This window comes from Macrosteles quadrilineatus, unplaced genomic scaffold (genome assembly GCF_028750875.1).
Source record: "Macrosteles quadrilineatus isolate MER2022 unplaced genomic scaffold, UCM_ALF_1.0 Scaffold_7__1_contigs__length_78375512, whole genome shotgun sequence".
Lineage (NCBI taxonomy): Eukaryota > Metazoa > Arthropoda > Insecta > Hemiptera > Cicadellidae > Macrosteles > Macrosteles quadrilineatus.
Window position 1 is genome coordinate 34,546,371 of NW_026542600.1, and position 15,320 is coordinate 34,561,690.

Here is a 15,320-nt window from a genome sequence, read left to right on the forward strand (position 1 = left end):
ATTTCACTCAACCACAACTATGTAAACATAAATAGTAATATGGACGTTTTACATCTTTCCCAAGACCGATCAACCATTAACACTTATGAAGAATTTGAAATATACAAGGCAGTCAAAACAGATGGTCAAAATGTTTTAAATGACAAACTCTCATTCCAATCGAATTCCATTTATAACACCGCAATCAAAATACTGGATGGGGGAGGAGGAGAGAAGGAATGAATGCGAGCCGGCAGTGATAAGGAGACAATGGCTGACGTCATACCGTTAGACCACTGACCACCAGTTCGAGCTACAACTTCCACCCGGTCGCGTCACCTGTCTCGTGTTCCCGAGTACTCGGTATTTTTAATGTTAAATGTTCGTGTCAATGTATGTTTTCGTGTGTTCGTGTTTTATGTACTTATGACGACCTTCATATATGGAAGTGAATAACGACGCCTTGTACGGCCTGAAGATGGTTCCCTGTGAACCGAAACTATAGTTGCCACAAGCAGCATAATGGATTACTGAATGCAGGTATTTAAACCATTATAAATATTCAAACGTAATCCGGAGGCTAACAACTCTTAAAAACTCTAATTATAGCTAACCAAAATTGTTGTTTTAGAGATCATTGCGAACAATTTCCATCACAATTGTAAAAATCTGTCCTCAGGGAGATGTGTACTGATCTTGTTATATTGAATGAGAATGAATGAGAATGAGATTTTTATTTGCCAGTTAATATTCCATACAAATACATTGGCACGTCAAATTAGTCATAAGATATAACATTAATTAAAATCTAGTGGAGTCAGTGTTCTTGACATATAATCTTCTATTGAATATAATGGCTGATTACAAAGAAAGTTATTTATTTTAATCTTGAAATCCTTATCATTAAGTAATCTTATTGCTATTGGTAACTTATTATAAAATTTACTGCTTAAAATTAATGGTTTTTTATCAGTTTTAGCAAGTCTAACATAAGGAAGATTTATATTACATTTATGGCGAGTATTATGGCAGTGTATATCTCTCCTATAATCTAACTTATCTAATTGTGGTCTTAAGTATAACAGGCATTGCTTAATAAATAGAGAAAACAGTGTTAATATTTGGTATTCTTTAAAGAATTCAGTGCAATCATGGTGCCTATCTACAGCAGCTATTACCCTAATTGCCTTTTGCTGCAAATTGAAAATTTCTTTTGCATGAGCAGAAGACCCCCAAACAAGCAACCCATAGCTTATATGGCTATGAAAAAGTCCATAGTATGCCTGTATGAGAGAAGGCCGTTCTAGTTCGCCACATAATTGTTTAAGAGCAAATATACTTGAACTCAGTTTATTTTTTAAAACTATAACATGGTCATGCCAGGTCAAAGTAGAATCAAAAGTTAATCCTAAAAATTTTGGATTTCTCTCATCCATTGGCCTACTGTGTACTTCACGAAGGTTAAACAAAACAGTTTTTGTCTTATCATTATTTAGAACAAGATTATTAGAAATTAACCAGTTTTCAGCTAGCTTTAGATTATGCATAGAGTCAACCAAAAGTTGTTCATGATCTGCATGTCTAGTAATGATGGTTGTGTCGTCGGCATATAATACAATATTTGCAGGGATATTAACACTTAAATCATTAACTACTACCAAAAACAACAGAGGCCCAAGCACAGATCCTTGGGGAACTCCACAATACACAGGCTTAATAGATGATGCATCCTCTCCCAAAACTACATACTGTGTTCTGTTTGACAAATAAGATCTAAATAAATCTAACACTTTACCTTTAATGTTATAATATTCTAATTTTTTTAACAAAATTTCATGTGATACTCGATCGAAAGCTTTACTAAGATCACAGAATGTAATTGCAGCAAAATCCTTATTTTCATAACAGTCGAGAATTTCATCAACCAAGGAAGTAATGGCATGTGTCGTTGAAAGCCCTTTACGAAATCCAAACTGTTCTGTACAAAGGAGTTGATTTGATTCTAAGTATTGCATTAACTGTTTACCAATAACTATTTCAAGAACTTTAGACAGAACAGGAACAATGGCAACAGGCCTATAGTTACCTATTTCATCTTTTTTTCCTTTTTTGTAAATAGGATGAACTTTACTTATTTTAATGATATCAGGAAACACACCTTGAGCCATACAGTTGTTAATCAAAATTGTTAATGGGGTTACTAAGTAAGGTATGGTCTCCTTAATGAGAGCATTTGTCATTCCAAAATGATCCGTGCTTTTTTTTGGAGCTAACTGTTTTACTACATCTAAAACATCATTTTCCGTCACGTATTTAAAAACTAAATCTCTAACACTATCAGGTACTACTTTTTTCCTTAAATAATGAGTAAAGTTACAACAATTACTTATTCCTACATTTTGACTAGAATTTACATTATCACAGGCAGTATTCACAAAATATTCATTAAATTCATCTGACTTAAAATAATTATCTACTCTACATTTGCTTGACTTATTTTTATGTTTATTTACAATATTCCATAAAGCTTTTGTTTTATTTTTGGCGTTTTCTATGGCATTAGCATTTTCCCTTTTTTTGGCATTTTTAATCTTACATCTATACACATTTTTAAGTTTTCTGTACTCATTTCTATACCAAACAACATTTGTGTCTTTATATAAATGGTAGAGAGAATCCAATCTTTCTTTAAGTTTTTGTAGCTCTGAATTATACCAAGAACATTTGTTGGAGGTCTTCTTTTTCCTTTGACATTTTTTTACATGTTTTACAAAACTAAGGTTAAAATAAAAACACAAAATATTTATAAAACTACTAAATGCTAAGTTAACATCGTTAATGTAAAATACCTCTTTCCAATTTTCTTTTCTTAAATAATACTTGAGTTCTCTTATACCAGCCTCAGTTATTTTTGTGACCGTTTTACCTTTACATACAGGAAAGTAATCCTTCTCTTCCACCCTATAATTATAAGTAAAAACTTGAGCAAGGTGATCACTAACATGTTTATTAACCACAGAGGCTGTATAATTATTTTCTAATGAGGTGAATATGTTGTCCAAACAATTATTACCTCGCGTAGGCTCATAAATTGTCATATGCAACCCATACATACTAAAAAGGTTTAAAAGGTTTACAGAGTCACTATCATTACTAAGAAAGTTAATGTTAAAGTCGCCACATACAATTGACTGTTTTTTCTGCCGATTGATTTGGCTTAGTAACTTTTCTAAGATGGTAAAAAAATTTTGCACATTTCCATTAGGACTACGATATATGGTTACTAGCAATAAATTCATGTTTATTATTTCAACAGCTGCTATTTCACAGTCTAAATCAACAGATAATTTATTCATATCATCCATTACTTTGATACATGATGGGTCATAGCGAGAAAAAATTGCTGAGCCCCCATGAATTCTAGAAGTTCGGCAATAGCTAGTTACATGATGAAGGTCGCTAATTGAACATATGTTGATTTCATTAACTTTTAACCAGTGTTCAGTTACACAAAGAAAATCTAAATTCATTTCTTTTGCTATCAATTCCAATGTATTGACTTTATTCTGAAGGCTTTGACAATTTTGGTGATAAATTGTTACAGTGTTTTTTGTGTGAACATTATTATAACTTTTATTACCTGTAAAACTATTGATTTTTTTCTTGTTTGTAGTTCTACCATTTATTAAAACATTATTACATTTGCTGGACTTACTTAAGCTAATTTCATCACAACTAGTAAAATTTATTAAATCTATGGGTGGGTCAGAGGGTCTAGTTGTTGTCGATGAACCGTTGAAGCCGGTGGGGTGGAGTTTCCCGACAGCAACTCTGTTCCTGGAGGAGGTGGTTGACTCGTATCTCCTGGTCTCTGAGGGCATCTTGACATCACTGGTACAGACACACCAGGCTCTTCTGTGTTAGATTTTCTTACTAATGGTTCCGGCAGTGTTTCCTCCAGTGGATGGTTGGGCTCAGGAATATGTAGGGGAGACCGGGGCACTATTGGACAGGGGCACAATTGGACAAAGCCATTTTAAGGTTGAGGGAATATTTTTTTCCCTCTAAATCTCCCACACAGCCACACCTGGGGCAGTCACATGTCACTGTGGAAAGTTTGGTTGCTGTGGTATAAGGTGTTACAAAATTATAAAATAACATGTGTTTTTCACCGAAAGTGAAGTGATTTTCCAGTTGCACAGATTCTACTCTCAAAAAGTATGTATTGGGTATTAAATAACAAATGCATAGTTTTTAGATTACTTGTTCATTTGATTATATTGTGCTTAGGCTAGGATTGAGGTTATGTCAACTATTTTCTCATGACTTGCACTTTTGAATCCAAACCTACTACGGGGCAGTTTTGGACAAATATTTGGGGCACAATTGGACACAATTTTTGATGAATTGTGTTCAGTGCTCTTATATTTAGTTTGGGTTTTACAGGTTAAAATGGTCAGGAAGTATCAAAAGAAGACTGATAGAGTGGACATTTCAGAAGAAGCAATAGTACAGGCCCTTAATGACTACAGAAATGGAAACTACCGCTCTATTAGGGAAGCAGCAGAAGCACATGGACTAAAAAAATCAACACTGCATTTTAGATTAAGCAAAATTAAAAAAAAGGAAAATAAAGGATGTGAGCCTGAAGAATTAGATTTGGAAAATGAGGAGGAAGACATGCCTCAACCACCTGTAAAGTTAATTACTACAGAAGATATGGCCCCAGTTTTTCGTTCAAAATACTCTCATAGGCAAGTTTTTACACCTGAACAAGAAGCTATGATTGTGGATTATTGTATAGAGAGGTCAAAGATTAATTATGGCCTCACTTATGCTTTGGCTAGAGAACTAGCCTACAAGTATGCTGTCGCCCTGAACCTCAACGAGCGTATTCCTCAAAAATGGCACACTACAAAGTTAGCAGGAGAAGAATGGATGTACCATTTCATGAAGAGGCATCCAGATCTTTCACTTCGGCAAGCCGAAAACACAAGTTTATCACGTAACACAAGTTTTAATGCCCACAATGTTGGCATTTTCTTTGATAATTTAGAAACTTTGTTTGCAAAGGTGAATCCTTCACCTTCACGAATTGTGAATTTAGATGAGAGTGGTATTAGCACTGTGTTAGAGGCACCCAAAGTTATAGCAGCTAAGGGCACTAAACAAGTGGGGCAAGTAGTGTCTGCAGAAAGGGGGGAGCAGGTAACCTTCTGTGCTTTCATTTGCGCTGATGGAAGTTACTTACCACCAGTTTATATATTTCCCAGGAAACGCCCCAACTTTGCCTATATGATAGGATCACCTGAGGGTTCTAAAGACCTCTATTCCCATAATGGTTGGATGAATGGAGAACTTTTTTTAGAGACACTGAAACACATCCAGGTGGTAAAAGAGTGTTCAAAATCAAATCCTTTAGTTTTAATTCTTGACAACCACGAATCACATGTTGGTCTAGATGTGGTTTTGTACTGCAGGGACAATGGCATTCATCTACTAACGTTTCATCCCCATACAACACACCGCATGCAACCGCTAGATACTTCAGTTTTTGGACCATTTAAAAGGCGTCTTGCTACAGAATATAACATCTGGCTATCAGAGAATCCCGGTCACACAATCACTATTAGGGAAATTGCCAAACTAACAGCAAAGCCTTTTGTTGAATCATTCACCGAGTCAAACATTAAGAGTGGTTTTCGAAAAGCAGGTATCCACCCAATGAACCGTAATATCTTTACAGGTGAAGATTTTAAAGGTGCGAGTGTGACTGATCGCCCTTCTGTTGTAGTAGCTGATCCAGACATAGTTGTGCCAAGTACATCATTTAGCGCACCATCCACAATCCATACAACTGATTTGTCAAGAAATAGTAGGCCTACTGAAGAAAATTCTGACTCTGAAATGGATCTTTTGATCTCATCCACAAGTAACAGTCCATCAAATAATAGGCCTATCGAGACTGCACCTTCAACCCCTCAACAAGAAAAAAACAAAGACAGTTCAGACTTAGGCCTATCTGCTGATAGCTTAATAATCTCCCCAAAAGATGTAATGCCCTTCCCCAAATATGTACCAAAAACTAATCAAAAACCAGGGCGAAAAAAAGGTCGATCCCGTGTTTTAACGGATACCCCAGAGAAAGATGCACTTTTACAACAGACAAAGGAAAAAGAAGAAAAACGCTTGTTAGCTGAAAAACGAAAATCAGAGAGAGCAGCACGAAAGGAGAATAAAAAAATGAAATTTGAAGGCATTTCAAAGAAACTTTGTTACAAGAACAATGACTCAAGTGACACCGAGGATGATGAACTGAAGTTTGATGATGGAGGGGACAGCCCTGAAGAATTCTCACAGGATGAAGACGATTTTTTTGCACCTTTGGAAGACCAATCTTTTGAAGTAAACGATTTCATTTTGACTAAGTTTGCTACAAAAAAAAATGTGTACTACCACTTCATCGGTCAGATTGAAGAGCATTGTGTGAATGGGTTCACTGTGAAGTTTTTGAAGAAGAGAGACAACTCTTACAAGTTCTTCTTTCCAGACACTCCCGAAGTTAGTGTAGTAGACCCTACAGACATTCTTTACAAGATGCGTCAGCCAGACATCACTGGAGGAACATCACGTGCGGCTAACTGTTTTGTTTTCAAAGAAAATTTATCTGAATGTAACTTTAAATAAGTTAACCAAGGACATTTTTGTATTCAGACAATTTGTGTAAATGTAACTTTAAATAGCCTAATATTTCACACTTATTTCTCTTTTCAAGCGTCTTTTAATGTCTTATTAAATGACTCAAATATTATACTTATCAGTAACCACCAAATTGTGCTTGTTATTTGTTTTTAGTCCCAACTTTCAGCAGTGTCCAATTGTGCCCCATTAAAAATTATGGTCTGTCCAAAACTGCCCCGCCGGGGCAAATTTGGACAAAATGTAGGCTTGAAAAACTTGGTCCACAAATATGATAAAATTGTGTAATATCAATTTAAACCATTTTTTTATGCACTAGGGGATGTTCAAGAACAAGTACATGCAAGGGAAAAACCATTAAATTTTTGTTTTCATCATGAACAAAATGTCTGATGTGAAACAGGTTTTTTTGTCCAATAGTGCCCCGGTCTCCCCTACAGCAGCCATGTTAGGAACTTCTGACAATGGATTATGGGTCTGAAGATCGATCTTCTCCATGGGAGCGTAAAAAGACTTTGCTACCCCACAGATTTTTTTGGGATAACCATAGTTTACCTTTGTTGTTCAGGTGCAAGCCATGGTGGGTATGAAGGTGCCTCCCTGCTTCATATGCATTTACCATCTTTACATTGGAGTAATTACAGCTCAGTTCACTCAGGATTCTATTTGTTTTCCGAATTTCCTCATTAACACACGACCACTCTGCAAGATCATATCTATGAGGAATATTCACCAGAATTATATGTTTATTAACGTGTTCGTCAAGAGCATCCTTTATTATACTTATAACTTCATGTGCTTCATTACGTGAAACATCATTAGTCCCGCACAAAACTACTAATACATCTTCCTCTGTCAGCTTCTCACCCCTCAGGTTTGCTGGGTTAAGAACAAGCTTCGCCCCCCCACCAGGAGCTACAAAGGCCACCGTTTCGTGGGACTGAAGAATATTATTTATGTTCCGAGATAACTCACGTCCATGACTATCAGCGCACACCAACATCCTATAATCAGGCTTTTTTGGATTGTCTTCTGCTTTTTTGTAGGCCTGATTCGAATGGGTATCTTTGAAAGCTGTCAGTTTAGATGATGTTTTCCTTCCAGAAATCTTTTTCTTCACAGGCTTACTAATAAACTTATTGGTGACTTCAGGTGCGGAAGAGTCAGGTCCAATAGCACAAATATCGCTCCTGTCATCGTTTTCTGCTACATTAGCATCATGTGCTGTAAGAATATCAAAACGATTACTACATGGAATATTAAATGATAGACTTTCATTTTGAGTTGGAATTGGCCTTTGTAATACACTCCTATCATTACTCTGAAGGTTTTTTAAAACTGGGTAACAGTGCAAACACAGATTAGAGTTCTGAGAACGGAGATTTGATACCTCACTTTCTAGGGTATTTTTATCTTGCTCTAACACTTTAATAATAGCATTAAGATTTTTTACTTCCTGTTTTTTTAGATTTAATTCTTGTAGAATAATTTGTGTTTGATAGTCTTTAGATATAGGTTTAGTTTTAGTACATTTGTTCGATTCATCATGTTTTATAAGCTCTTCCCTAAGCTGAAACTCGGTTCTTAACTTACTCTCAAGAGTTTTAATCAGTGCATTTTTTTCCTCTATTCTCTCATTGTGAGTTGAAGTCATTGTTTTTATGTCAACTTCTTTTTGCTGCAACTTATCTTCAAGTTCCATTTCATAGAAAGACTTTTTATTCTTCATTTCATGCAACTGTTGTTTCAAGTTTTCATTTTCTTGGAGGATAGCGCCACCAATTTCTGCAGCGAGGGAAAGGTTTAATTCAGATTCAACAAACTCATTTTCCACATTGATATTAGATGTTTCAGTAACCAAACCGTTTATACATGAAGGACAATTCCATTTACCTAATTCTAATTTGGACATCATTTTTACATCAGAGTATGTCAAATTTATGCATCTGAAATGGATCCATTTACCACAGGGACCTGTGCAAAGTATGGCACTACTTTTGGCGTTCTTGTTGCAGACTCCACAACTGTACACTCTAGGTCTATCCATTATCTACCCTTTACTAATAGGCCTACTTAAGTAAAGGGTAAATTGTGCAAGATTTTTGGGTTGACTGTTCAATAATATACTGGATTGGTTTTGCTGCAATGAAAAAAATGAGACTTAGATGCTATGAGGTCTATTCTGTTGAGAAACTACTTCCCAAGTTGAAAGTTGTAAGCCAACTATTGGTTGAAGGTCTATTGGCTGAGGATGAGGTCCATTATGTTTAGAACTGACTACACAAGTTGAAGGTCGTAAGCCAACTCTTGGATGAGGTCTATTATGTTGAGAACTGACTACACAAGTAAAAGGTCGTAAGCCAACTCTTGGTCGAGGATGAGGTCTATTATGTTTAGAACTGACTGCACAAGCTGAAGGTTGTAAGCCAACTCTTGGACAGATGACAAATGTGATTCTGTTGACAGCACTGACAGTGGGTAGTGTGTTTTGTGGTTATGAAATGTCAGATGCGAAATTGGCGGTTATTTTAATGTTCTAACATGATGAAATGATTAAATTTGAAGGCAAACTTAGACAGCCCTAATAGGTTGAGGTACCTTCTCACCTGTGGACAGAAGCAGATTCCAGATCTCAAGACATTGTGAAAACTATGTTATTCCTATCCTGATGAAAAATGTCCGTAATAGTCCCTTAAAAACATTGACTAAATAATATTAATAAAAATGAACTCTAAACAAACATAGGATTGCCAGACCTAACTTACAAACTAACCTTTTATCACTGTGTCTTCTGGGTAAACAAACGATGCACTACCACAGTGCTGTCCTTCTTGTACAACTGACGCTGGTTTAAAACCAAGCAATGTCAAACCAGGCTCCATTATTTGCATAAGAGCATCCTTTTCCTCCTAAAAAAAGTAAAATGTGAAAAATAAATTAGGCAGATAAATTATAATTGTGAGTAATAATAAACAAGAAAAACGTTACTTTTATTTCTTAAAAGCTGTTTTACAGAATCCAGTTTGACTAGAGTCTACTTCCATGTAGCCCGCCGCTTGACCGATCAGTAATAGTTATTGGCCATTTTTACGTGTTTCGTATTTAAGTGTTTTGTATTTAAGTGTTTTGTAAAACTATGAATCAATGTTTTTAAAAAATCAAAGTGTTCGCAAGAACAAAATGGGAGCGTTTCACTAAGTCCAAATTTCACAAAGTCCAAAAGTAAAAATATTAAATAAACAGAGCGTTTCATTAAGTCCAAATTTCATTATGTCCAAAAGTATAAGTTGTAAATTATCACTATTTCACTAACTCCAAATTTCACAAAGCCCAAAAGTACAGTATCGACCAGAAGTTGCCCTCCTGAGGAACATCTATAACCACCTGGATCTTTCTGAGAGCCTTTTATGCCTATTTTATGACATGACCAAGGCCTTTGACCTGCTAAACCATAGTGTCCTGCTTCGTAAACTACTTTCCCTGGGAATTGCAGGAAGACCTCTGCATTGGATATTCTCTTATTTAAGAGACCGCCACCTGGTCGTATCACTCAAGCATTTGGGGAATGACAATACTCTACGCACATATAAGTCGGCTCCATCCCCTGCCATGAATGTGGGTGTCCCACAGGGATCAAACCTAGGGCCTCTATTGTTCTTGCTCTATGTAAATGACCTACCTGGCTCCATAACATCTGGAAATGTGTGGCTTTTTGCTGACGATGTATGTCACCTAATCTGTAACTCTGATCGTGTCAGTCTTATTGAAGATACTCAATCTAGTCTAATTGAAATGCAAAATTGGTGTAACGAAAACTGCTTGATCTTGAACTCTGATAAGACAAACCTTATGGAATTTTACAATAGGAAAAAACCTGAACCAGCTCCTCAACTAGTGCTAGATGGGGTTGCACTCACTTCCCGTGAAAAAGTAAAATATCTTGGCCTGCACATAACTGAAAATCTAAAGTGGGATGTACATATTAATTCAATAGCTTCAAGATTAAGATCTGTAATCAATTTAATTACTAGGCTCCAGAAATTGGTCCAGACTGACATTTTGTTAAAAGTTTATTATGGATGTTTTCACAGTATAATATCTTATGGAATAGTATTCTGGGGAGGTAGTACCATGGCCAATAGGATCTTTCTCCTCCAGAAACGAATTATTAGGAGAATGTGTGGTGCTCAACGTCTTGCTCACAGTAGGCCCCTGTTCAAGGACCTTGGAATTTTAACCCTCCCATCACTATTTATTTTAGAATCTGCCATCTTGGTGAGAAATAATCCGGACATCTTTTTCACAAACAATCTGGTCCATCAGTACAACACGAGAAGAGCTAATCAAGTACATGTACCCCAAGTTAACTCAACTTTGGCCAGCAAGAGCCCATATTTTAGTAGTGTCAAGATCTACAACTCACTACCAAGGAACATTATCCAAGAGCAAAATTTCAATAAATTTAAGAAGATGTTAAAGGAATATTTATGTGAAGCGGCCTATTTTAAAGTAGAAGATCTGTTCAATTAGGCCTATTATTGTTTTTCTACCCATTTGACGACCACGTCGCAGGAGCGATGCTAGTGGGACATTATCAAGTAAGTAAGTTGATGCATTAGCATAGGTTGCCACGGTCAGATTGCAGGCACCGTCTGCCTGCAATCAAGTAGGTTTGTACATTTGAATTGTTCAAGACCACTTAGCTAATGTGCAACTGAACTTTTCATTTGTATCTTTATCTTTTGAAGAGCTCTAATTCAAGCTTTTATCATAGTTTCTTACTTGTTCCGTCCCTGAAATAAAAAGCCATTTCGATGAAAAATTCTAAAACGTATAAATATGCTTTATAAGTATATGTTCTAAAATATGTCAAAATTTCATGATGATTAGATCAATAGTTTCTTTGTTATAAAATATTAAAGTCCCCCATTGTTAGAAAAGTGCCCAAAGTATACTAAAAATGTACTGGCCGGTGCTTCCAGTAGCCAATAGGGTATAATTAGGGACGCCATTCAAGATTCTTGTCATTCGCCTATTGAGTCTGATGATGATTGGAGTGTCCAATCGAAATCGATCACCAGTTACCATCTTTTTTGTATATTTACCGTCTTCCGTCTTGTAAGTAACAGTATAAGCGTAAATATATGTTTTAAGTGTTTATGACATTTCTTTTATTTATTATACTTTTTGACGCGACAGAAGTCTCGTTTTCTCTATGCAACTTAAATGTTGCTGGTTCAATAAATTTCAAGTTGTAACAACGTGATAATTTATATTGGGATTTACCTTTACATTTACAACAATAATTCGTAAACACAAACAGTAAAGGCTTTGACTTTAGTATAAAATATTAAGGTAGGAAGGTGTTGTGGTTATTAATCATTATTACCTGTTCCAATAGGAAATAGTGTAATATGAAGGAAACCCCCTCACACATCACAGGTTATCCTGCATACACACATGGGAGCGTAGCTTTAGTGAAACCCGGATCTTTAATCTTATATAACTCTAGTTATGAGCTGGGTGGCTGTTAAATGAGAAGACAGATTAAATGCAAAGTACTGAATCTTTTTATTATCTTAAATCAATCAACTAACCTATACAACAATAAAACAGTTATAAACAACAAACTCACTAATGAATGGCTAGTCGGGAACGTCCTGGAGGCAGCTGGAACTCTGAGTATAGAAAATCTCCAAAAACTAACCAACTTCCTCGTAATTTAATCAGACAAAATATCCGACCCAAAAGAATTCCCCTTATCAAAAATCACAAATCCTAAATAACTTATAATACCAGTAAAACAAAACTTTCCCTTACAAAAACTCGCAACTAAAGGGCTCAACCCTAAGATAGAGCAACCAGTACTCACTCAACTCTTCTGGGCACTCTGCCCTGGGCGACTGACCCCTTTCTCTACCCCAGGTGGCCTATTTATTGATCCGACAGCTACTGAGTGCAAAGCCCTCAGTGTTTACTAAACACCTTCACCAGTGTATTGATCAGTGATTCGGAGGCTTAATAACTCAAACAAAATAAAGTTACTGATGTCTTTTATTAGTCTTTTAATAAAAGATTTGAAATGTTCTTGCCTATTATTATTATTTTTGTATTTAACCAGTCATTTGTCATAAATCAGTAGAAATTTAACAATGTTACAAAATTAGTATCTTGCCTATTATTATTATTTTTGTATTTAACCAGTCGTTTGTTATAAATCAGTAGGTATTTAAAAATGTTACAAAATTAGTTTCCTGTTATGTATGAGAGGGGAAATCCCGTCTTGTTATCGTCTCAAAATTTTATAAAAAATAAAATATCCTGTCGTTTCTTGAACTAAAAATCCAATCTCGTCCAGTACCAAAGATGACAAATTAAGCTACTGTGAGGGTCAGCTTTACTCACCCGCATGAAAGAAATTTCAGTGCCAGCGACTGATAGGAATTCATCAACATCGGACGGCAAAAGCATTTGCCCAGTAGCCTAAAACAGTTAAAAGAATTTTCAAATTCACAAGTATATTTTATAACCTTCATAATTCTTTCAAGCTTATCACTTGGTTAAGACAAAGTCACACTTTGTAAAAAGTATTTTAGCCTGGTTTACACGAGTCAAGTACGGCAGGCGAGTCAGTGTGCGAGTTGCCATTGCTCTCCAACTGGCTTGTTGTAGACATGCAGACGAGTCGAGTAACGGGCGAGTCGGTAAAAAGAGGTCAGTTGAGACGAGTGGTTTAGTTAAAAACCGAGTTGCTTGGCCCTGTAACTACACCCACCATCACGATTTCCCCGCGAAACATCAGTTGACTTTTGAGGTTAGTTCAGTACTCAATGGTTCAGTTGAACAGTTATTTGGTCCTGCCATAGATTACGCATACGTATATCTTTTCTAATATCTATATCTATGGTCCTGCCCTACGTTGCATTATTTTGCTGTGTATCATGAGTCGTTTTAGTTAACAACCAATAAAAATTTATGATTTATGCTGTACGTAAATCTAATCTTACAAAATTCAGTTTTGAAAATCTTTGTACTGTACTACTTAATCTAAAGTTCTACTAGACCGATTTTATTAACTAATGGATCGTAAAAAAGAAAGCTCACTCTCCCTGTATATTCGCAAATATTTATGAAAGTTTGTTTTTGTTGGAATTCATGGTAAAAGTAAAAAAAAACATGTTTCCATTAGAAATACATTTAAAACGGGGGTTTTCAAATTTTTTATTTGGAGGAAAATTTTTTATGACTTAATTGAGTTTTTTTTTTTAAATGCATAATAGTAATTGGTAAAAAAATTTATTCTCTTTCAGAATATCACCTTACACTTTGGTTGATTTTTTCACCATTTGAAAGATATTTGCAAAAAAAAGCTAAGCAACCTCTGAATTTATATGGTGATTCAATTATTCTAATAATCTAATTAAGTGATTTAAGTTCTAAATTCAGCATTAGACTCTTTCTCTTGACGTGTCATTTAAAACTAAAAAAAAACATTTTGCACAACAGCTACGGTATCTGTCCACGGAGGAATACCGTACACCACAGAGAGGTAATAAAAATTATTTGGGCGAGTTGAACAAATCAACAACTGGGCCGAACAACTCGCCTGACATACTTGACCTGTGTAAACCAGGCTTTAGATCTGAATATGATCAAAGGATGAGAGAAGAATAGAGTGAAACACCTTGTTAAATGTAGCTTTGCTACTGTTTTGGTCAGGACAGGATATAACGTAATTCTTTGAAAGTGTAAGCATTAATAACACATAGATAGAATTTATCGTCATGAGATTATAAATCCCAGTAAATTAAACCGACTCCAGAAATAAAACAACCTTAGTTTAAATGGCTAAAATGAGCGACTTTCTTGACATAGTGTAGCACAGAAGTATTCATCTGTTACTCACAAGTCTCATGTAATCTATTTTCTGTAAGTTATACCGCAGTCCTCGCTGTGCCATCATCTAAATGGCCTTTGTAACCTATTTGTTTTTTTTCTCTCTTTTTTTATTCTTTCTTCTTATTTACCTCCCCTTCCCTAAACTGTCATTGATATTCCAAGACCATCTCCCTCCACAAAATTACAAGAAAAATTTACTTTTCTTAGAGGACTGCCTACAAGAAAAATACAGATTTCTTCAGTAGGACTTCATTTAGTTGTTCTTTTAAGTTTAGAATTTTTAATAACAGACGGTATCCTTTCTTTACTTAAACATTACATTATGACACACGGGTGTGCTGGCGGTGATGTCAATTGCAAACAAGATTATAGTAGACTAGTGTTTGGTTTTGAATGTCGATGTTTACCATTATTATTACCAACTGGCGATCGTTGACCAGATGACTGGATGGATCTTGTCAGATAAAAATGAACTTTTACACAATGAATTAAAACTTAACCAGTTTTCAGAGTTGGGCATGTAGGCCTCACTAAACATAACACCCTCATTAGTCCTAGGCCGTAAACACTAAGTCCTTGGTGGGTGAGTCCACCTCCATTTCCCTAAAAAACGGTTATTGAGAGTAAAGGGTTGAAAGTCATCAACTCTCACTTCTTTAGGCCACATATGAGGCTTTTTGGCATTACCAATGTCTTCTAGGTTGATTCATATTTTGAAGGACTTGTGATCACAGTATTTTGAA

General features: G+C 35.6%; 1 protein-coding gene across 2 annotated transcripts in view; it reads right to left on the minus strand.

The window, feature by feature from the left end:
• LOC128998018 (X-ray repair cross-complementing protein 6) overlaps positions 1-15,320 on the minus strand; it is a 69,867-nt gene that overhangs the window by 17,916 nt on the left and 36,631 nt on the right. For both annotated transcript variants that reach the window (XM_054423949.1, XM_054423948.1), the window contains exons 9-10: positions 13,084-13,161; positions 9,452-9,587 (exon numbers count right to left, since the gene is read on the minus strand). In XM_054423949.1, the coding sequence (XP_054279924.1) occupies positions 9,452-9,587; positions 13,084-13,161 (214 nt within the window). The remainder of the gene's footprint in view (positions 1-9,451; positions 9,588-13,083; positions 13,162-15,320) is intronic.